The sequence below is a fragment of the Euprymna scolopes genome, chromosome 20 (assembly GCF_053919585.1).
Source record: "Euprymna scolopes isolate OS-2025 chromosome 20, ASM5391958v1, whole genome shotgun sequence".
In the NCBI taxonomy this organism is placed as follows: domain Eukaryota; kingdom Metazoa; phylum Mollusca; class Cephalopoda; order Sepiida; family Sepiolidae; genus Euprymna; species Euprymna scolopes.
Genome location: NC_136501.1, coordinates 9,579,425 through 9,604,587, shown reverse-complemented (window position 1 = coordinate 9,604,587; position 25,163 = coordinate 9,579,425). Strand labels below are relative to the sequence as shown.

Genomic DNA, 25,163 nt, shown 5'->3' with positions numbered 1-25,163 from the left:
GAATGGGTGAGAGGATGGGCAGATAACGTAAATGATGAGAGAAATTGTATGATAAGTCAAATACATTCGGAGATGGAGTACTGTTGTATTTCACAACGATATATGAAAATATAACAATACATCTTTATTGTCGGTAACGAATGGTTGGTTGTTAGGAGAAAGATGCATGCACTGGAATTTGACTAGCTGATTCTTCTCGGGCCCCAAATCGTCAACCAATTTCAATATCCTTTTCAGTTGAGATAATTTTTAGAAAGAAACTTTGTTCATGGAAGCTCCATTCAGTTTTAGTTACACAGAGGGAGAAAGGAAATTTCTTTACAGTGATAAATTTAGATAACTTTAGATAAGTTCTTGCTGTGAATGTTTTGCAGAGCAGAATCATGGATTGAAGCTCAATTGAAAACCTTCCATGAAAAAGACTAGCAACATCTTTTCTGTAGAGAAGAGAACATTTGAGTCAATCCACCAAAAGTTTCAGCACATAATCAAGGCTATTTTCACAATTGATCCATCTTGACATAGTTTTTATATGTTAAGATTTATTGAAAAAAAAAATAATAAAACGCATTCACCCATCAGCAACAACTTGCTACTCTAATAGCTTTTGTCCTTGTGTGACTTGCCTTTAGAATTCCCTCCCTAGTCCCTGTTCCCATGACTGTACTAACATGCAGAGAAATTTAAATATAATGTGAGCAAACGTTTTGCTAAGCAATTCCCTCTCATACTTAGGATGCTCCCTATAAATCTGTCTTTACTCACAGTAACCATTCTGTCGCAGTTTTGCCTTGTTTTGGATGAATAAAAGTTTTAAAAAAAACATTATTTTGTATATCGAAATAGTAATATTGTGCCTTTTATATTTACAATGAACAGCTTGTTCCATTTTTTTTTTTTTTTTTTTTACTTTTATTGTATCATTTTATGCACATAATTGATTGAGTTAGCCCATGAGTTGATGTTTACCTCATTTGTTTTAATTTCAATTAGTCCTCGTCTAATTTCTATTATTGCTTCATTCTATAATAGATACAACTTGTTGTCCTTGAATTATTGAACAATAGAGTGTCACTTTTAAAGATAACTCTTGAATATAGAAAAAGTAGAATGTATATGAGGTTTGACATATATTGGATTGATAAGTCAATATTTGTTAATACTTTCTTTGTTAAAATAGTGTATTATGCGTGCGTGCATGTGTGTGTCGCTCAACACATGTGGATATTTCCATCTCAGGTGGATGTAGTGGGAAGAGAGAGAAGGACAGAGAGAGAAAAAGAGAGAGAGAGTGTTTTAGTGGTCTTCACCAATCACACTATCACAACCATTAAATCGTTAGTCCCTGTCAGATATAAGTGCTTGTCATGTGATGTCTTCTGTCACAGATGGAGGTCCTGTACAGCAAATGTATAGAATCAGATCCACATGTACTGCAGGCCAATCGGTTTGTGTTAGGCACATGTTTAGATCTTTTTCTTCTGTACTAATACAACATAGCTGTTATGATTGGATTGAGTCGTATTTTTAAAATTGATGTTGCTAACGATGTGTACGAGCCAGTCGACTGGGACAAAGAATTTGTGAAATTTGAAGAATACCAATTGTACAATGGTCGGACACAACCGCAAGAGCCACTTGATCATAGCCGGTGCGATGGTGCCATTCACGGTGCTGCACAAGACAGTGCTCAAGAGAGTTTCCGAAATAACTTAAATCCGTTGCAATATCAACCAGCATGTAATCGCAATGAAAGCTTTAAAAAAGCCGTCTGTGGAAACGAGAAATTTTATCCAAATCTACCAGCACTAAAATCGAATTGGTTGCACAATAATGTGGAAAATGGATTTTACGTAACTGCCAAACGTAGAAACAGTTTTTGTTATGCCGTTAATTCATCAATTAATATTAAAGAGGTCAGCCTTTTTTTCTTTTTTTATCTTATTTCATCAATACTTTTTTTTTTTTTTGGTATGGCTATTTCCATTTTGATGAACGGTGTTTATGAATAAACTACTTGCATTTCTTTTTGTAATATTCTTCTAAAACCATTTTATAATATACTTTTCTTTAATGATTTTTTTTCTTCATTGCTACAAAACCTTTTGCTATATTTGGTAAAGTTCTTCTAAATATAATTAGAATACTCGTCTTAGGGACAGGCAAAATGAATTCCTCAAACTGAACAATTTTGCACCATTTATATGTTCCCTAATGAAGATTCAAATCAAGATATAATGCTACTAAACCTTATATCTAGAATCCTTATTCCAATTTTGATCAAAATTTATTATGTTATTTTGATTCTAAAAAATATCTAAAATTTAAAGCTTATGCTTAAGGGGGTCTTCAGACGAAATTGAAATTGGGCAATCTTGCTGAATTGGTGTCTAATGATTATGGATCAAATTTAATGCAAAATCTGAAATATTAGAATTTTCATAGGAGAGGTTGTGCCTATGTTATACCTTCTAAAACCCTTTAAAATATCCCAAAGAAACTAAAGGAGGAAAATTTTTTATTGATGTTTAATATCTATTATTAAAGTTTCACAAATGGCTTCCATCCCATCTTTGCCCCATTTGCATAAAACTAAATTAAATTAAATATAGCACATATTACAATCTTTTAAAATCTAGTAGCTATGTTTAAAAATTCATAATGATTGGTTGATTAGTATACTGGTAAACCCTATACATAGAAATATATAAACAGATACGCATACCTAACTTTATATAAATAAATATATTGTATTGAATTATATAAGATTGCGTATTGTAAAATTTGCTTTCCAAAAGATGATTTCAGCATAAATTCTTTATATTATACTGTATTATTGTTTCAGTATTCAAAACTAAGGCTCTTATATATTTGCATAAATATATTTAAAATTTAATGCATAATTAAAATTTTTACTTTAGATTTCATAAAGTTACATGAATGTAAATTATGTGTGATATAACAAAACTTGCAAACTTATTTATTATGATTTTTTCGGATACAATTAATTATTTATGGAGTATTATTCTTAAAAGAATACAAGAAATTAAAAGTATAAATATCTCCATAAAGGTTAAAAATTTACTTTAGTCTTTTTTTTTGTTAGAATATTTTCTTTAGTTATGATAGTAGCCTCATTCTGTATTGAAATATAGAGGAATATTTTCTTATTTAAAGTATTAAATTAACTTATTTAAAATTAATATCATTATCTTGATTTTAAACAATTTATTCAGAATGAGAAAGGTTGTTTTTTTTATAAAAATATAAAAATAAATCTTTTATTACAAGTAACATTTAAAACTGAATGTTTTAAAAGAAAAATATAATTACTGAGTAAATATTTTTTATGTCAATTTTGTCATAAAAAAAACTAAAAAATTATATTTAACATTAAAATAAACCCATGTATCTTGTTTATATTTTAAAAAAATTAAGTTTGTAATTTAAAAACTCATTATTGTAGAAAAATGTAATTTGTAGATTTTAAAGAGATACATGGTATAATTTCTACATATCATTATTATTCTTAATTAAATATTTAACCACTAATGCTATATTAATGCTATATATTATATCAAAGTTAGTGCTATACATGATATCAAAATTACATATTCTTTATTTTATCAAGATCAATTGCTCTTTTTGCAACATTTACGAGTGTCTCTCAATCATCAGCATTAATGAAAACGCCTTGAGCCTATTCCCAGCCTGTCAAGTCAGCAGGATATTCGATAAAACTTCCCAATATTTGCATATTAGTTTTACAAAAGGATATTTTATTAATTAACTTATTGTTGCTATCTATTGAATAAAAAATGTTAAGTGTAAAACAAAAAAAATTACAATAAGCAGTGTATATACGTTTTTAGATTTTCAATTAATAATTAATTAATATCTAAATATTATATTTTGTTAATAATCATCTCATTAACAATAATTTACTGAAATAAGATATTTTTTGTGCATATTTATGAAAACATTTGAGTTGCTAGAGTAACTGACAAATTAAAATGTCTTCTTAAGCAAATATTGACGATGGCCTTTTCTATTTCAACTGATATTTTAGATGTTATGCCAATAGATTAATATCGCTGAGAAATAGAAGAGAAAATTTGTTTGGAAGTTTGTTATAGAAATGAAAATGGCTGCACCAAATACTATTTATGATGGAGAATTGAATGTAACGTTTTACAAAACATTTAATAATTCATACAATTATAAAATAACTTTGTGTGTGTATGAGTGTTTGTATGTGTGTGTCTCTACGTGTGTTTTTCTTGCGACTACATGATTTACACCTTGAATTATTTTTTGATTTGCTATTAATCAATTATTTTATTGAAATAAAAATACTATCGTGTAAAATGATACTTTAATAATCAAATTTTTAAATTATGTAATTGCTAAATTAAATCCACCAGAATGTATTTTAGTTTCTTTGGAAACAAATCAGCCATTTTAATATTTTGTTAATAGTTAAACAAAACAAATGAATGAATTACTTTATGGCCTTCAAAAGAATTTGGAAGCATTTAAACAGTCGAATAGAAAATCATTTAATAGCAAATTCTAATAACTTGCAAGTTTTGGAAACTACTTACACCCAATAATTTTACAAATAGAAAAAAATTAAATCATTGTTAAAAACATTAGTTATATTTTTATAGCAATTTGGTCTATCTAATAATTTAATATAGCCTATATTTTGACTCCTTATGCCTGGCAGCTATGTTAAAAAAATCAAAATGATTTGTTACATAGTTTAGGAGTGAATCCTGTACGTACAAGTGTTTTTTGGGTTTTTTTTCTTTTTTTTTTACTAACAAGTAACCGCTCATGAAGTCCCAAAAGCCAATTGAGGACATTGGTTAATGTCAGGTGATGAGGCAAACATCGTGAGAATTGCAGATCTTGGTTTGATCTGGACTGAATTTGATTACTTAATTAGACAGCTCAACAAAAATTTGTTAATATTGGATTTGAAAACAACCATGTTGTAGTCAACTGAGAATCAACCCTCTGATATTGTGTTTCATAGAAAACAAGTCCTGAAAAGAAACTCTGCTCATGGAAGTTCTGTTTAATTGTAGGTACACAGAGCAAGAACAGAAAATGATTTATAGTGGTTGTAGCTAGACGAGTTTTTTCTGTTAATGTTTTACTGGAGGGAACCAGAGAGTGGAGCTCAGCTGGACATCTACCATGAAAGTAATATTAGAAAAAGATTAGCAATGTCTTTTCTGTGAGAAAGATTGCAGGGAAAAGAAGCGGGCATCCTCCACTAGATTCTGAAGACGATTTTGTACTCTGCACAGCACCTCCTCAGATGTGGCAAGAGTATTCCATCTTAGGCTGCATCTGGCTCTTATAACTGCTATTTCAGACACTCTAACTGATCAGGTATGCTCTTCAAAGTGTTTCCATAAATAGTTGTATCATTTGCATAGATATCAACAAATAATCTTAGAATGTGATCATTGATGTCAGAAAAAGGGTTGAACCCAAAATGGATCCTTGAACTATCGTTGATATAATATGCTTCAGACTTCTGACCATCAACAACTACTTTCATAAACCTATCAAAAAGAAAGGATTTGATGGTTGAGAATACATTTCCTGAAATCCCATAACTAGAAAGCTTGTGGAGCAGACATTTGTGCCAAATCCTATCAAAAAGCTTTGATATATCAATAGTGATTACTCTAGAAATGCAGAAACCTCTATCCCTTTTAATAGATTTACTCATCCTATGTGATATTACAGTTAGCATGTTAGCTGTTAATTTTGCAGGACAAAATCCATATTGTCTGTCACTGAGTAGATTGGTTTTGCTGAGGAAGCTGACAACTTGATTTATTACAGATTCAAACAACTTACTCGTGAAGCATAGGAGACTGATTGGTCCGTACCGAGATGCAGAAGACCAATCTGCAGTATTTTTTAACATTGTGAAAACAATGATAAAGTTTTCCAAGATGATGTTTTAAGCAACAATTAAACAGCTTTGTAAGTATAGAAGCTAGTTCCAGTTGCAACTTTTTAATTACTATGTGTGGAATGTTGTCAGGATCAGTTGCTTTGTTAGTATTGAGGTTCTTGATAAGTTTGGTCACATCTCAAGCAGATGTTTTCAGTCATGAGAAAAATGTAAGGGGTAAATAGGTCCGATTGCAAAGGATCAAATTTCATATAGTTTTTTTTTACAAAAAGCTTAGCTTTATCAGATACTAAGGAGGTCACTTTTGGTCCATTGATGATGGTTGGAATTGAAGTCTTACATTTGTTCAAAATCATTTTTGCTCTTCGCATGGGACTGTTTTACATTTTCTATAACCCTTTTGTAGTGATTGCTGACAGTTCTAAAAGCAACTTTGTTTCAGAGCATCTATTTCTTTGAAAGTAATTGAAATAGTGATTTCTGTGAGCATCGATGACGGCACATTCAGGGGTGTAGCATAGCTGGCTGTTTGGTTTCTGCTTGTAAAATGTCCATCAGCATCAGACACGCACATAGGTTTGCCAACAATCTGTAAGATCATAGTCAAGGAAAAAATCCTGGCAATATCTCCCTATATCGTCAGTCTTGTTTGAATGGACTAACTATTCAACATTGTGAACATAAAAGTCACCATAGATATAGATACTAGCAGAAGGGCGAACAGATAGGACAGAGTCAACTTTCTTAGAGATATTTTCAAAGATAGTAACTTTGTCACTGTGGGGACAATAGGGAGAAAAGATGAATCCTGTGAGCAAGTGCTACATGGAAACACATATTTTGAGGGGGTGAGGGGAGATGTCCCTTCATATGGAAAGCCATCCTTAATATAAGCACAAATTCCATGTTCATGGCGATCTTGAAGGTTGGGTTTTGATATCAAGTTCAAATCAATGTAATTATAAAATTGTCAGTGAAAGCAGATTCAAGCAAAAATAAAAGGACTATTTTAGTGTCCTGTAAGTGGATTTCAAATGTAGTCCCTTAATATTGGAAAAGGAGACCTAGTAGTAGGTATTCATGTTAGAAGTTGGGAAACTGTGTTTAAGTTTATTTTTTGTTTTGAGACTTTTCATGTTGGGATTGGAAAAATTTGTGGAAGAGGTCACTAGACGGGTTAGGGTTACGAACCAAAGAGAATGAGTAAGATTATCATTTAACTTTTGAAAAACCATAGCAGTTCTCAGTAAGTAATATGGCATCGAAAGGCCCCAGTGCATAGCCTAGACGCTATTCACTAAATGGCAATACAACAGCCCTGGTCTTTTGCATCTACTGATAGGACAGCCTCTTTGGGAGTTACTCAATGGATTAGGTTTTTGGACTATCAGGCAGATAAAACGTTTATGTGCGGCAACCTTATTAGTGACATGGCAACAAAGAGAGAAAAAAAGAAAGTCACTCAAATTATGTTTGCCTACAGACTAACCAAAAATCGACTTGAGAGACAGCATTTTCAGACAAAATAGGGGAAGCGAGACTTACAGGGCTGCCAAAAGTACATTCACAGTTCACATTCTACTATCGATCAGTATGAATGTACAAATAGATGGCAGTGTTGTGAAATTATACGACATACACATCACTCTCTCTTTCTACAAGGTCTGGTTTTAACAACATATTTGGCATGAATACTGAAAAGGCACTGATTTAACATTAGAGTTTCCTTCTTCTAGATAGATCAGATCATCTATCTAGAAGAAGGAAACTCTAATGTTAAATTTACACGTCAATCTCACTGAGAAGAATAACACCGCATCTAGGTACCATATCAGTTATTTCTAAGGCCCCACAGTAAAACTAAAAAGTGCACATAAAGTCTGTACTTAATATAAGTTTTCATATCCTTTACATAAAAAAAATTATATGGGAAATATTGCTTCTATTTTGTCAAAATGGGATGGAAAGCGTCTTCACCTTTTAACCATTTTTAAGATGGAGTGCGGAATAGAGAAGAAAAGCAATTTTTTTTTATTTGTTTTGTTTTTATTGGGTTACATAAATATAAACTTTTTTTTTTTGTTTTGTTTTTATTGGGTTACATAAATATAAACTTTTTTTTATTTGTTTTGTTTTTATTGGGTTACATAAATATAAACTTTTTTTTTGTCAAGCAGATTTTGGGAAAATATCGAATCAGTCTGAAAATAAAAGAATGGATAAAAAGTAAAAATTACATTTTTTTTATTCACTTTTTTTTTTTAAGGAAAATAGAAGTGTCATTAGACTTTCATGTGTAGGCGGTTTGAAAAAGAATTCCATCACTTAACAGTGAGTTACTGGCCATATTCTTTAAAAAAAAAACTTTCGAGAATGCATATACAAAATATGTATGGGATCAACAAGCTTTCATCAATATAAACTTTTCTTTTATATCAGACTAAAAAAATAATGAAAACAGTTTCTTATGAGTTGATATTTTATTTATTTAGTCTGCAATATTTATTTGAAATAGTTATGTGTTTATCACGTGATACATACTTTTTCTGTTTATAAAGTGAATAACACTTTAGGTGAAGCTGAAACTTATATTCGTTCTAATCTTCTAATCGAAAATATCCAAAATCATCAACATTAAAGAATTTAATCATTTGATTGAAATTAAGAAATATTTTTTCTTCTTTTGACTCATCTTATTAAAATCAAGTGAAAACATTAAATCCATTTGTCAACTTTATATTCCTCATCTATTTTAAGCTTTTTTTTATATTATGGAAATTGCATCAGACAAGGCATAAAACCACTTGATGTAAGGAACTAAAAAAAATCCTACTTCAAGGTTAAAAACTTGCAAATGATATTAGATGGAATAGATTCTGGCTCATAAAACAATTTTTTCACTCTTTGTCAGAAATATCACTCATGGGATATGAGGACTAAAGAACAGAGTAAGGAAGCAAGGATCATCTATAGAAGAGCCTTGATCAGTCTGTCTCGTTTTAGTTTCAAATAGCATTTTCAATTTCTAAATGCAAATATCAAATAGAAACATCTTATTTTAGTTACATCCAAGCATCTCTATAAAAGAGTCTATCCAATTGTCGGTTTGTCATGCTTACCTTTTTGAGTGTTTTCGCCGGTTCATCATACTTTAGTTTGAAATTGCATTTTTATTAGTAAACATGTAAGTGTCCAGTGTAACAGCAAGTTCTGGGAACATATAACAGATGGAAATAAGTCATACACCAGCCATTATGATTATGCAATTCCTACAGCTACGCACCTAGAAAATGGACCTATTAAACCTGACATAATAATATGGAATAAGGAGAAAGAAGCAACCTTAGTAGAAGTCAGTGTCCTCAATGATGTTAGGTTAAACAGAGCTAAGAGGGAAAAGATAACGAAATACGAATGTCTTATGTCCGACATGAAATGAAAATGGAATCTTAAGATTTCTATCATTACAGTAATTATAGGAGCAACTGGACTTATAAAAAAGAATTTCAAAAACTACCTGGCAAGTGTAATCGGTGAACCAAGTGCAAAAGAGATACAAACAATTGCATCTAAAAGGAAGGTTAGAATTTTAAAAAAGATCTCTTAGTTGGAATGTATAAGATAGCAGATGAATATCTGGCATCCGGTAGGATGCCTCATACCCAGATAGAACAAAATAAGAAAATTTAAAAAAAAAATAATAAAACAACAAATTGGTTGGATACATCTTAAGAATATTCATTCTTATCATTCTCCTTTACAAGAATCAAATAATTTTCTTGGTTTTATTTTATTTTTTCACTCTCTCAATTGTACTTTGTTAAAAACTTAAGTGGTCAACTATAGGTTGAGAGGACCTGAAAGTTCTCTTTTCATTAACTGCTGCACCAAAGTGTAGGGGAAAGCATAACTCCTTTTGCTCTGATTATTCCACTTACTCTTGATTCTTCATCTTACAATGTTGCATGTTTTGCAAGAGAGCATCAAGTATTATTTTTATTTATTATTTTTGGTATGACTCTACCTAGGATTGAACCCTGATCTTCCAGCCCATCATCAAACATTCTAACCATTATGCAAGTGGGCTAGTTTTCTACTCCATAGTCTACTGGAATAATAACTTCTTCCATTTTGCAAATGAGTTATTTTCAAGATCTCAAGGAATTTTCCTTTTTTATACTATTTTGTTCATTTGTACTTTTATTTTTAGGAATGACAATGTATAAAAAAATGCCACATTGTGCAATTTTCATGTTTTTTTTGTTTTTTTAATTTTAATTTCATTTCTATTTCTTTAATCCTTATGCGTTTGTTATGTTTGCTTCAGATTTATTTTCATCTCTGCTCAACTAACATTTGCTAGTTTACTATAAATCATGCCATTTTGAATTGCTGATAGATTACTGTTGCCACTCAGAACACTCTTCTTGTCTTGACAGAGTACAAAATTGACTTTGCAATCTAGTAGGTAAAGACTTTTTTCTGTTCTCTACAGATCTTTTCTCGCAAAAGAGACGGTGTTAGTTTTCTTGCATCATTCCATCCATCTTATCACTTATTATTCACTTGTTATTCAGTTCTTTCCATCGAAAACATTCAGGTACCGGTGAAGTGTGTAGAGTGGCAAGCAAGCAAGATAACAAACATCACCAAATTGTTAGTGGTACATAAATCATCATCATCAGTAGTAGTAGTTATTCATAGAAACTTATAGAAAGATAAAAGTAATTGTACAATCACATAATAAAATACTGATAAAATATCAATACGTTTATTTTTTTTGCTCACAGACACAATTATTCATTCTCGGACTTTTACTTTCCATAGTTTTCCTCCAAGTTTTTAATTTAACAAGTAGAACTTCTAATTTTTTTCACCAGCAAGCCCTAATTTTAAAACTTAAAGAAATTCCTTTGTTTTTGATTTCAACCATTAACAAAAGATTAAAAATGGCATAATTGTTTATGAATGAATTAAACTCCATTCTGTTGGCTTTGATTACATAATTAAATTATCGTTTTGTTAAGTTATTTTTTATTTTTATTTTTTGTTTTTTGTTTTTTGTTTTTTACTGTTTTCAGATAAAAAAGAAACTATTTCATAAGTGACTGTTAACATGAAACCCTGTCAGTTAGAGATTTAATGATAATAAAACATCACACACATCCACAAATAGTCATCTAATCTTATTAATTATAGATTTTAAATATGTATAGATATTTTTTTTGCCTATAATTTATATTGAATCGTTTTATATATACACTAGCAGAGTTACCTTACATTGCTTGAGTGAATGAACAAAATGTTGAAAATCTTGTATAACATAATACTTGGTTAAAATAAAACATTCATTCAAGTGCATTTTAAAATAAAGTTAAAGTTAAAATTAGTTTAGAATCTCTATCTATATCTCTACATTATATATATATATATATATATATATATATATATATATATATATATATATATATAAAGTACTTTGTCTTTGAATGTGTCCTCGTTTCCTATATACTCCAAAACGGCTGGACCTATTTTTTAAAAATTTCATACAAATGTACTTTATATGTCTGGGAGTGTTCATAGGAAGGTTTTGTATTGGAATGTATCGATAATCAAAAAAATCACACTAAAGAAAGAACAGTATGATTTTGACTAATTAATACCTTCATACAGCCTAACATCACAAATGCATTTGAAAACTTATCACCACACAAGCAGAAGGGCCCAGTGTATAAAATATACAGTAGGGTCTTTGATAAGACAGGGACACATTAAAAATGAATGTTTTTGTTTAGAGCAAAACTGAACCATGATAACTGACTTTTGCATTTAAAACTAATTCAAGCAAATAAACAAATATTTTTATAAAATCAACAGTAGGTTCTCTACAGTGTAATGTATTGGTGACTAAGGGCACTGCGGGGAGGCATGTGAGCTTCCTACCAGTGCACTATGGTGGGTCCGAGACTAGAGCAGGTAATCAATTGATTTGGTTGACCGATGAATGATTTTACTGATTTCGATGCCAATAAAAGTATTAGACATGTGGAACATTCATTGATCCTCATTCAATCCCAGGCAACGTCGGGTCTCCCTGCTAGTCAAAAATAAAAATGAAATAAGTTTTTTATAATAATTTTCTGTTAATAACTTACATTTGTTTTCCAACACACAGTATCCATAACAACAAATCTATAAGTCTGTGTGTGTGTGTGTGTGTGTGTGTGTGTGTGTGTGTGTTTGGCTCGCTTCAACGATCACAGTTGGAAATTAAATTTTATGAGTAAAAAAGTGAAGGCTTGGTCTTGATAATACCTGATTATAAACAAAGAAAAGAATAATTACATGTGCAAATTTAATTTTTTTGCATAAAGAAGAGAAGGCTTAGTGTTAATAAATGATAAGCTATATAATAAAAGTGAATGTATGTCTGGCATGCTTTGTGTTATTGAGTTTGAGTTAGAGAGATCTGTCTTTTCTTATCAATTAGTTTCGTTTCAATGATTTCAAGTAGTAAATAGGAATTATGCGAAACAATAATGAACGGACAAAACCAGTTTCAAATAAATAACAGTAAAATATGAAATTCAAAATTCTGATTAAAATGTTGTTAAAACAGTCCATAAAAATTTTATATACCATTGATGGCGTTAAACAGTTTGCCTTATAAATGGATACGTCTCTGCTGATCTAAATGCGTTTTTTTTTTTCAGAATGAAAAATAAAGTTGCTAATGCATTGCTCATAATTTGATTCTAAAATAGATGCTTTTTTGGCATTGGAATTAGCCCATGAATCTTATAAGAACTATACATAGAACGGAAAGCGTTCCAACCCAATTTAAGCTTTCCATGTTCAATGGTTTTGGTGTGCATCTTGAAGTTAGTGTCCCTAATGATGCTGACTTAAACAGAGCTGAAAGGGAGAAGATAATTAAATACCAAGGTCTTATGTATGACATGAAAAGAAACTGGAATCTAATAATAATTCCAAATAATCATAACACAACAGGGCTCATGAAAAAGAATTTCAAAATCTATCAGGCGCATCTATTTGAGAAACTAAAGTCCAGAAAGATACAAGCAAGCGAGTGTACTTAAAGAGATGGTTAGCATCCTAAAAAGATCTCTCGGTTGAAGTCTCTAAAATAGTAGTTGAATGTATGCCCTCCCCCCCCAAAAAAAAATGGGACCAAAAAAGTAACATTCTTGGGCCAATTTTTCTAAAGTGCAAAAAAATATCACTATTTGGTAATGTAATGGCATAGAGAACATGATCCCCTTCCTAAAGATTGATGCATATGAAATTGTTGATATTATTGTAGATTAACATACTTCACTAAATCAACCATTTGAAAAAATGAGATTCTACTTTTTTTTTTAGGTGAAATACCCTAAAAACATGGGGGAAAGAAAACAATTAAAAGCAAAAAATATTTTAGAGTAGTAGATCAGTTTCATATATAAATTTAACATCAAACGATTATCCATTTCCCAGCCATTCTAGTTTTAGGGCAGTTTTTTTTTTTTTTTTTTTTTTTTTTTTTGCTTAGAGAAATAAATCCTATGCGTTTTCTTTTTTTTTTTAGGGGGGGGGTATCTACTTTTTTATATGATTACATTTGGTTTTATGACTTAGTCACTCAGCATTAGGGTTAGTGGTAAAAAAAAATTAGTTAATTCCTCTAAAAGCTAAAATGACCCAGAAAGGAAAGATTATTTACATTAAACTTATGTATAAAACTGATCACTCACTCTAAATTCGCAAATAATTAGGGTTTTTTGTTGTTTTTTGTTTTTTTTATCCAATTTTTCAGAGTGTTAATCAGCTAAAAATAGTAGAATCTTATTTAAGGTGACTGGGATGGGATTAGTTAGATTATGTTCTCAATCTATAAATTCTTTATTTAAATGAAAAAAAGAAATGATAATAAGATAAACCTCTTTCTGCCTTAGATGACAGAGCTGCCAACTGTCCCAAACTGGACACTATCCTCAGCTGTTGCAAAGTAGAGAACTGTACGTTAACTGTTGTAAACTGTCGCAAAACTCAATACCATTCCTAAAACTGCTGATAAACTAATTTTAAATATATTGACCTCTATTGTTTGGTCCTTTGCTTGATTAACAATCCTATTTTAGCTTTCTTCTGTATGTCTTGGTGAACAAGTTCCAATATCTTAGTTCTGCTGATAAACTTATTTTCTCATCTTTTAACTTAACACTTGGAGGATGGCGTCGATAATATCACACTTTTATGTCCTCTTAGAAAGATTGAAATAAGGATTTTAGACATAAGGTTTTGTGTCATTATATCTTTATTTTAATGCTGATCAAAATCAATTACATTATTTTGATTCTAGAAAATGTCTAAAAATTAAGAGGTAAGCTTATAGAAGAAATTGAAATTCAAGAAATCTTGTTCAATTAGTGTCTAATGATTTTGGATCAAATTTAATGCAAATCTGAAATATTTTCTAATTGGAAGTTATATTCATGCCCTCTAAAAAAACCTAGAAAATACTCTAATGAAACTGAAATTTGAGGAATATTAATTGATGTTTAATACCTATTGTTAAAATTTAAAAAATATTGGAGGTATCTAAATTTTCAGGAATGACTTCCACTCCCACTCCCACTCCTTTTTTACCATGTTGGCATAAAACTAAATTAAACTAAATATAGTCCACAGTTGGACCTCTTACACCTAACAACTATTTTACAAAATTCGTAATGATCTGTTAATTAGTTTAAGAGTGAATTCTGTATATATATATATATATACATGTATGTAAGCATTATTGTTAGGACGATTAATCGGAATCAGGAATTAAAAGAAAATGAAACTTTTTGAGGTATTAGAATCGAAAAAATTAGTGCCTATTTTCCCATGTCAAAAACAATTGCTTTTATTTGTTTCTTTTAGTTGAAAACTTAATTTCCATGGTTTGTATTGATGATGAAATGATAAATATTTATTGATTTTAAAATATCAGTAAAACTAAAATCCATAGATCATCCTCACAAGTGTATTTGTATGTTTGGGAAAATATATGCACATATTTCATGGGTTTTGTAGTATTCCGACCCCTCTTTCACTCCCTTCTCCAAAAAACTATATTTAGAAAATCAAAAGAATCGAAATCAATAATTCAGGACAGAATCAGTAATAATATTGGATTTGGGGAAAATATTGCAATCGTCCCATCACTAGTAAACATGCCTATTTTTATGCATAGTTAATAACTGTGAACCCTTCAGTACCTCACAATTTGTAAGCATTTATTATTTACACTTGAACTGTTTTTATTAGTTATTAATTCTCTTCTGCGAAATGATAGACATTCATTCTACTTGTCCCAATGAAATGTTTCATTCATAATATATCTCGTAAACGCAATAGAAAAATCATAAAAATAAGTAATTTCTCATTTGCTCTTATCTTTCTCAAGGGAGATAACTGTTTATTTAACTGTCAGTTTTTAATACTTAAAATTTTAGTGTTTAATACAATCTATCTTTCATGATTAAACAAAGAAAAACAATATTTGAATCAATATTTTCTAATTATTCATTTTAATATGATAATGTGTGTTTATAGTTAAAAACACCAAAACAATAGTCCTATGGGCAATTTTTGTATAAAAACTATCACACCGTCTTCTGTATGTGTAGAGGCACTTATGTGTATGCAATATGTCTCCAACTGGGTAACGCTGATTGAATTGTCTTAATTGTTATGGGTTTATTATTTCTTAGATAACATTATTATAAAAATTATAGTTATTTTTTATTTTATTTTTTTTAGTAAAATATATTTCTAAGCAATTTTGTTTTAATCTGACAACAATTTATACCATTTTGATATTACAGATGTGTGTGTGTCAGGTTTTGTGTTTGGTGATTATTTTTGGTACTTATGCACAGATGCAGAGAATAACCAGCTTTTTCATGGTTGTTACACCGACATATTCTGGCAGTTGACATGAACCACTGGAATATATTTTTTGCAGCATTTTTTTTTTCCAATTTTTTTTTTGTTGTTCTTTTGTTTTGTTTTCTTTTTGTGCGTTTTCTTTTTTTTGTAAAAAATGTTTTAAAGGGTTATTTTTACACAAAAAATGATGTTTTATGACAAAATGTTTTTGTCTACTCAAATTTTTTTTTTTTTTACGTTGGGGGTAGTCTTTTATATTATTTTCTTACAAAAAAAGTGTTTTCATTTGTTGCTACGAATTATTTAACAAAAAAAATAAATATTTATACTTAAAACTTACCATTGGTTTATTTTTTTATTGTACTTCCATTTTTATTCATTGAAATTACTATATGATAAATGTTTTCTAACATATTTTATTTTTTCTAATGTTTTAAAATTTGATCAGCGCTCGGCATATTCCAGCAGTTTACATAAGCTGCTGCAATATGTCGATGCAACATACATGAAGAAGCGGATCATTCTCTGCATAAATACCCTATTTTTAGTTTATTAGACCTAGGAATGTGAAATTTGTAAGGAATTATTCCTTTGCCTTTGCAGATTATCCTAAGAGGTCATATTCTTTATATTAATAAAATCATGTGACCACTTCTTGTATGTGTTTCTAGTCTCCATGTGATCTACACATGAATATGTTGATAATTTACTATTAATCCATGTTTTATTGAGATAAAAATGTAATAAATAAAAAAATGTAATAAATGTAAAGTGGTAAAGAAACTTTTTTAAAACACTGTTTGAAAAAATAATTATTAAATTATATCAGCTCATTTTTATTTCTTCGTAAACAAAAGAAAAAACTGAGTTATTATTTTGTGAGCCTTCAAAATTTGAAATAAATTTGGAAGTTTTTAAAATATTGAATAAGAAAAAACATCTGAATCAGTTCCTTAGAAAATCCTCATGTATTAAAAGATTTAAACTATTGTCAGCTATATATATATGTGTGTGTGTGTATATATAATATATATGCATATGTGTGTATATATATGTGTGTGTGTGTGTGTGTGTGTGTGTGTGTGTGTGTGTGTGTGTGTATATGTATATATATATATATAGAGAGAGAGAGAGAGAGAGAGAGAAAGAATAAAATAAAAAATAAGGAGTAAAGTTACATGAGAACTTTATTACATTATACGGTCATTAAGGATTAAAGAAAAAAGAAATAAGGAAGAAATCTCTGAGGCCATGGCATTTCAAAGCTAAATGCTTCTCATCAGAAAAGGAGAAAAAGGCGGCATTATACAAAAGTAAAGGTAAAAAAACAACACCATCTTTAAAAACATTTAGATAAGTAATGAAAAAACATATGGAAGGGATGATATAAAGGAGAAAAAAAAAGAGCATGAAAAGAGAGTTCAAAAACTAGAAGTATGGGGGAAGGAAAAAATAAGTAACTAGAAAAAAATAAGAAATTGGTGAAAGAAAAATAAAAAAAATATGAGCAATAACAAAAAATTTCCTTGTTTATATATTTTTTTTTTTTAATGTGATAAAGTTCTTATGTCACTTTACTCCTATCTTTTTTCTTTTTTTCTTTAATTTGCTCCTCCTAACCAGGTAGAGCTTCTTCTATCCTTATAGGTTTATCGTATTGAAAATTTATTTTTTCAGGTTAATTTAGTACTAATATATATATATACACTTGTGCCCGATATTATTCATACCCCTCGGATCTTTGAGATTTCTATAAGAATATTGCTCAAACCAGAAGGTAGACAATATTAAAGGGATTTCAAACAATAAATCAAGCATAAGCATTTAATTTAAACTCAACAAATAAATAAATTATGCAAGTTTGAAACAGTATACAAAGAAAAAACAATAATGGCACTAGTTCAAAATTATTCATACCTCTCTTACTAATAGTCAATAGCATGCCCTTTATTCTTAATAACTACCTGTAACCGTTTTGGATATTTATCAACAAGGTTTTTACAAGCATCAACACTGATTTTTTACCATTCTTCAATGCAGTAGTTCTCCAAATCCCTCAAATTTCTAGGTTTCCGCTTTTTAACCTTAGTTTTCAATATGTGCCAGAGGTTTTCGATAGGGTTCAGGTCGGGACTCTGGCTAGGCCCTTCCAAAATATTAATTTGATTATCCTCAAACCATTTCTTGACTATTTTGGCAGTATGTTTTGGATCATTATCCTGTTGAAGGACCCAGTTTGGTCCTAAATGGAGCTTCTCCGCATCCTGTCTAATGTTTTTCTGGAGTATCTCCAAATATTGCTCCTTCTTCATGGTTCCATCTATCTTGACCAAACTACCTGGACCACTAGCCGAAAAGGAGCCCCAAAACATTAGGCTACCACCACCATGTTTCACCGTGGGTATGGTGTTCTTTGGGTTGTAAGTTTCTCCTTTCTTCCTCCAAACGTAAGAAGCATCCATATGGCCAAACAATTCAATTTTTGTTTCGTCAGTCCACAAAATACTTGAGAAAACGGACTCTGAAGAATTCACATGGGTCCTAGCAAACTTTAGACGTGCTGCAAGGTGTTTTCCGGCGTGCAATGGAGTCCTTCTTGGTCTTCTTCCTTTCAGACCATTTTCATGCAGAGTCCTTTGCAATGTTTGCCTTGATATTTTTATGCCAGAAGACTCCATATTTTCTAAAATGTCCTTAGTAGTGGTGGTTGGATTTGCATTAACACTGCTTACAATATCCCTGGTGGCTCTAGCAGACAGTTTCCTTTTCCTTCCTCTACCAATCAAGTTGTTTGTTGTGTGGTGGCTCTGGAATTTTTTGATGATGCTCTGTACTGTTGCTGTAGGGACCTCAAATTTCTTGGAAATTGACTTGTAACCTAAACCATCCTTATGTGAATTCACAATTTTAGTCCTAAGATCATTACTAAGCTCTTTTTTCTTCCCCATTCTAATAATTTTTATTCTTTTATTGGTTTTCAGTTGATATCATTTTAATTTCTGAAAAATGCAAAAACCGAAATGAAATTAATCAAAGGTTGTATAAAAGCATTCAAAATAAGAATCAAACAGGAAACAAACAGTCAGAAACTCGATTAATACTGAAAAAATAAGGGGGTATGATTATTTTTGAACATTGCAGATTTTATAAATAGCTGTATATTTCTTTTATTACAAGTATCCCGAGATTTTAAAATGACGAAAATGATCAGAAGAGGTTTATTAAGAATATGTATCAATATGGACGTAAACAATAAATTCTTACAACGTTACACCTAATAAACTCAATTTTCAAGGAGGGGTATGAATAATATCGGGCACAAGTGTATATATATATATATATATATATATATATAACAATAAGAATGGAAAATGAAGTCACAAAAACTATATAACTATATTGGTGAATATAGAATGGTTCATTTATTTAATAAGGGTGTACAAACATTTAGTTGGGAATAGAGGGGACTCTTTATACCATGGTGTTTTGAAGCCTAATGTTTCTCATCAGAAAAGTAGAGAAGATGTTAGGTAACATAATGGGGATGCAACGTCTAGCGTGGGATTCATCAGAAACGAAATAAATCATTAAAATTATAGATGCTGTTGGGGGAATTATATATATAAAGTGAGAAGATGTGTGTGTGTGTGTGAGGACACTTCTCAACCTACATACTCAATGAATTTTTGATCTACAGACATGAAATTTGATACATAGGATATTCAGACATGTGGAAAAATTTTAATCTGTTGTCATCTGGAAAAAAGGGCTGCTAAGGGGTCAAAATTTAAAAAATTGGTACATGGGGGAGGGGTGATCGATTTTTATCTGTTTTCAACTATTTCACACCTGCGTAGTTGTGAAACATGACAGCGTCCTTATGTTAAGTATAAGTTGGTTGGAAAACACTTTTTAAAGATTATGTCAAGTTGGCTTAATGGTTATCGTTTTTTTTTTATTTTATTTTTACAAAGGAGTCACCACATCAAGACTCGGAAGCCACTCGGAGGGTTAATGAGTCGATAGGAAAAATAGTTGATAGGAAAATATTGTAGTAATCGTTAGTAGTGGGAATTGGGTAAATTAGATTACTTAAGGGAATGGCTCAACAAGAACTTGTTCATGTTGAACTTGAAGACAACTGTATTGTAGTCAATTGGAAAGCAAGAAAACGGAACAGAGTTCCACAGGTGTGCAATTCTAAGAAAGAAGCTAAGTTTAGGTTTAGGCACAGACGAAGAGTGGGGAAAATTATTGATAGTGGTTTTAGCTAGACGATTGTTTCTTGTAAAAGTCAGGCCATAGGAGGGCATAGATTGGAGCTCAGATGAACACTTGGTATGAAAGTAACAATAAAGCAGAGACAGGCTTGCAACGTCTCTTCTGTGAAAAAGAGGTTGCAGGGAACAGAAAAGGGCATCCCCCACTAGGCTACGAAGTCTATTTTGAACTCTGTCAAGGCAGGATAAGCTGCTTCTAGCAGCTCCTGCCCAGATGTGGCAACAGTACTCCATTCTTGGACATACCTGGCTCTTATACAGGTAGAGAATTGCATCAGCAGTGAGATATCTACTGGAACGGTAGAACGATCCCACTATTTTTCCAGTAGTCTTGGCAACGGATTTGATGTACATGTTCCATTTCAGATCAAGAGTAAAAGTCAGATTCAGAAGCTTGTCAAAACGGGGAGCCTCCCCAAGATTAGATTCATTTCAATTGATGGCAGACGGGGATCAAAGCGTTGATGATGTAAAGATAGAAGCTTGGTTTTAGATGCATTAAAATTAACAAGCCATTTCTTTCCCCATTGCACCATGTGATCGAGGTCAGAGGAGAGAGAATCAGAGAGAACTTGGTCATTTATAGCCTTTGAAGTGTTGCCATAGATAGTAGTGTTGTTACCATAAATGTCTACGAATGATCTTAGGATGTGATTTGGGAGATCATTGATGTAGATCAGGAAGAGAGTTAGACCCAAGATGGACCCCTGAGGTACTCCAACATTAATACTGTGAGTTTCTGATTTCTGCCCATCAAACACTACTCTTATGAACCTATCAGAGAGAAATTATTTAATAATTGAAAAGATGTTTCCAGCTATACCGTAGCTGGAGATTTTGTGGAGTAGACCTTTATGCCACACCCTATCAAAGGCCTTTGATATGTCGAGAGTAATTGCCCTAGAAAGGAAGCCTCCATTGAGAGATTCACTAATCTTATGAGATATAACTATCAGTATATCTGCTGTAGATCTAGCAGAATGGAAATCATGTTGCATGTCACTGAGGAGGTTATTTTTGCTGAAGTCGTTGACTACTTCTCTATTTAACACAGATTCCAGTAACTTACTCATGACGCACAGGAGACTGATTCAGAGGGAGATGACCGATCATTTGAATTTTTAAATACGGACATATTTATGAGGTTTTCCAGGGTGTTAGGAAGCAATTTTTCTTAAGACAACGTTTAAACATGTTTATAAGTATAGGAGCTAGTTCTGGTTGAAGCTTTTTCAACACTTAATAGCAATGCCGTCAGGGCCAGTTGCTTCACTGGAATCGAGGTTTTTGATTAATTTAGCAACATCATGCACCGATATTTGAATGTTGCATAGTGTATTTTAAGACACAGGAGGAAATACGTGGGGTTGGCAGCCCTGATTGCATAGGGTAGAATTAGCTGCAAAGTTTTTGGCAAAGAGTTTGACTTTGTCTGATGCTGATGATATGACCTTAGGTTCATTGATGATAGTTGAGATAGAGCACACGCTTCTGTTCAGGACTCTGTTTATTATTTGCCAAGATTGGTGAGAACCAAGCCGCTGCTCACCTACTGGACGTATTGAGCATACAACTCTCATGTTCTTTATTACTCTTTTGCTGGCAGTCCTGAAGGCAGCCTTAGTCTCAGTACATCTATTACATTGGAAGCAATGGAAATAATGATTCCTGTGTACAATGGCAGCAGCACATTCTGGAGAGAATAACGGCTGGCTGTTAGGTTTTTGCTAGGATTTTTTTGAGAGTCTGAAGAGATCTATACCTACAATTAACCGTTCTGTCAGGTCAGATACTATAGAGGACACGTTCCTTTTTAACATAGAACACAGTGATAGATCTGATATAAATGTACAAAAGCTGTCTCAGTCAGCCATATATCATACAGTGGAGAGGTATGTCAGAGGACTTATTACATTTTGTTTTTATCTTATCTGGGACAACCGAATGGACGGAAAATCCCTGTGGGGATAGAACAAAAGATGAACATAGCTCAGGGCAAGTTGTGAGAAAAAGGTCTAGGAGACTTGCATACTAGCCATCAGTGTCGGGCACATGAGTGGGTTAGTGAACAATCTGAGTTAGGTCATAAGCAATGGAGAAATCATGACAGAACCTTCCCTCATCATCTGTCTTGTTTGAGTGGGCTAACCATTCCACATTGTGAACATTGAAATCTCTACAGATGTGAATGATAGGAAAAGGATGAGCAGACAGGATGTGGTCAATTTTATCAGATATGCTTTTAAAGATAGTAACTTCACTATTATCGAGGTGATAGAAGGCAAATATAAATGCAGTAGTGTGAGCAAGTGCAATCTGAAAGCACATATAGGGTAATTTAGGGTCTTCTCTGGAGATGTTCCTACCACATGGAAATCCATCTCTAATGTAGTCACGTATTCCAAGCCCAGGGTAATCTTGGAGGTCAGATTTGAATGTTAAATTAGAATTAATCTATTAATTACAAACTCATAGTTGGTCCAATGCCAGTTTTGCTTAGGAAGAATAGGTCTGGTTTGGTTTCCTGTAATTGGATTTCAACCTCTGGAAGGATGGAATGTAGACCCCTGATATTGAAGGAGACATGGTAGTGGGAGTTTACATTGAGGGTCTGTTTAATTTTGTATTTTTTCTGGAGACTTTTCATGATGGAGTTTTAAAATTTGTGGAATAGGTCGACAGATTTGGTTAGAGCAGGCCAGAGAGGGAAAGTAAGGGAGAAAAAGAAACAAAGAAATATTTTTTTGTAGCACATGATAAAGTAAAGCGGTAACAATTATCCACTAATATTGCATTGAGAAGTCCCATCAGAAGCTATTGCATGGTCCAGAATCCATTCACCAAATGGCAATACAGCAGCACCAGTATTTTACACCTGCTGATAGGATGGCCTCCTTAGTGGTTAGTCCAATGTTCGGGTCCCTGGCTATCAGGCAGATAACATCAGCCCAGTAAAACGTTTATCTCCAGCACCCTTATTAGAGACATGGTTACAAGGATAGAAATAGAAATGGAAAATTTTCGACATCTCAGGTGACTGCTCATGCAGAAATACTGCCGACCTAGAATACAGCTTTTTCTGCTGTCTTTGTCAGAAAAATTATTCGTTCTAAACGATGACCGAGAAACAAATTAGAAGCGAGAGTTACAGGAGCTGCCGTACTTCTACTTACTTGACAATGAGTCAAGTACGATAAATACTTGACTCTTTGTCTTTAGGTTTTGACTTATCGTTTTCAGCTTGAGTATTTTTTTTTACTTACAAGAAGTGAACTTTTTAGGAAAAAAAAGCATAATCATCGCATGCGCATGTCTCCGTTTCTTTCCGTTTTTTTATTTCATTTTTTTTAAAGGAATTTAAAATTACATTTAATACCTAGGGTATTTCTGTTTATAATAAATGAGAATTCTGCATTTATTAAAATATAATTGTGTTTCCCAAATACTTCCATGAAATGTGCTCTGATCAATCCACTGCACTTGTACCCCTTCAACAAAAATACATACAACTCACTGGATTAACAACAAAATCCCACGTCTTCATTTTAGAGGTCCCTAAATACTGAGATTTTCTATTATATTTTTTACTCGGAATGCTTTTCCTTTAGAATTCCCGTCCTGTTCTCCATTTCCTTGATCATACCAACATACAAAACTCTAAATGTGAAGCGAACAAACATCTTGCTACCCAAATCCCTGCCTAGGTTGTGCCCTATTAACCTGGCCTCTACCACAGTAGTTTCTTACACATCAGTGGTAATGTCTCGTTTGATTTTTTTTGTGTCATTCCTGCTAAATTCTATTCATATTTCCCAAAATGTAATATCTGTCAATTAAATATGAACTCGTAGTTTTTGTTTTTTATCCTAATTGATACACGACACATAAATTAAGACTTCAGAGTAAATTGATTGAGGAAAAAGATGTTTCGATGAGAGGATATATTCAAATTAAAATGGCTAAGACATAATTCGTTTGTGATATACAGATGTTTAATTTTCGTTATTATAAAATGCTTGCTCTAATACATAAAATATTGATCCAACAAGAAAATAAGAAAGCAAAAGGCAGTACGAATAAAACTAAATAAATACACAATAAACAATAGCCTTAAAAATCGAACAATGAATTTTTAGATGAGGATTGATTATTCGTATTATTTAGATTCTTTGGACTACTGTTCTCGTCTTGAGTGTTATTTTCACAATGTTTGCATCGATATAACCTTGAATCATCTTGTGCTTTAGCAAACTCAGAAATTTTTCTGCTGAACTCGGGAATCTGTACAGAATTTCAATCATGGTATAGTTGATATGTAACTTTTCTAAATTTTTAATTTGTAATTTTTGCTAAAATTCAGTTGTAAAGTTACACTCTTCTGGAGGTTGATGGTTCAATCCTCAGTGTGAGTGAAACTCAAAATACAATTGCAAATTGTTAAGAACTTCTACCCAGTCATGACTGATGGAACGAGAGCATGATACCTCCATGGATTAAATAAAGGGTCCGGTTCAAAATTATGTGCAAATTACCAAGTTTTACAAAGATTCCCAAGTTCAACAAAATATACCTGAAGAAGGTTGGAGGTTACATCGACCAAAACGTTGTGAAAATAACACTGGAGATGAGAACAGTAGTTTGAAGTGTCCTAATAATACAGATAGGAAAACTTTGTTTATCAAAGAAAACTTGTCATCTTTTATAGCAAAAGATGTTCACTAATGAAATAATTAACAGACAACACTCTATCTTCGCCTGACAATTCTTTGTCTCTTGAATGTTTTAAATGCTGCAAAGTTATAATTCAGTGGCATGAGTAACAGATACACTCATCATAATTGAGATTAGAAAAAGAAAATTCAATGGATGCTAAATATTATTTAACCAATTTAACTTTTAACAAACCAAACATGTGACGATGTACAGTCACATTAGATCCTCTGCATAATCATACTTGTGTTTGCTCAGAGATGTACCGGCGATCTCCTTTCGGATTGTGTTCTGTA

The 25,163-nt window shown here is 31.7% G+C and overlaps 1 protein-coding gene across 17 annotated transcripts in view; it reads left to right on the top strand.

Moving 5' to 3' along the window:
- The window catches only part of LOC145241306 (voltage-dependent L-type calcium channel subunit beta-1-like), a 375,341-nt gene that overhangs the window by 247,691 nt on the left and 102,487 nt on the right, over nt 1–25,163 (top strand). For 2 of the 17 annotated variants that reach the window (XM_080104094.1, XM_080104093.1), the window contains exon 1: nt 1,387–1,916. The exons of 14 other annotated variants lie outside the window; for them this stretch is intronic. In XM_080104094.1, coding sequence (XP_079960220.1) covers nt 1,506–1,916 — 411 coding nt within the window. In that variant the 5' untranslated portion in view covers nt 1,387–1,505. Of the gene's footprint in view, nt 1–1,323; nt 1,917–25,163 lie in introns of those variants that run through there. One more of the 17 variants, XM_080104095.1, reaches the window with a different exon arrangement.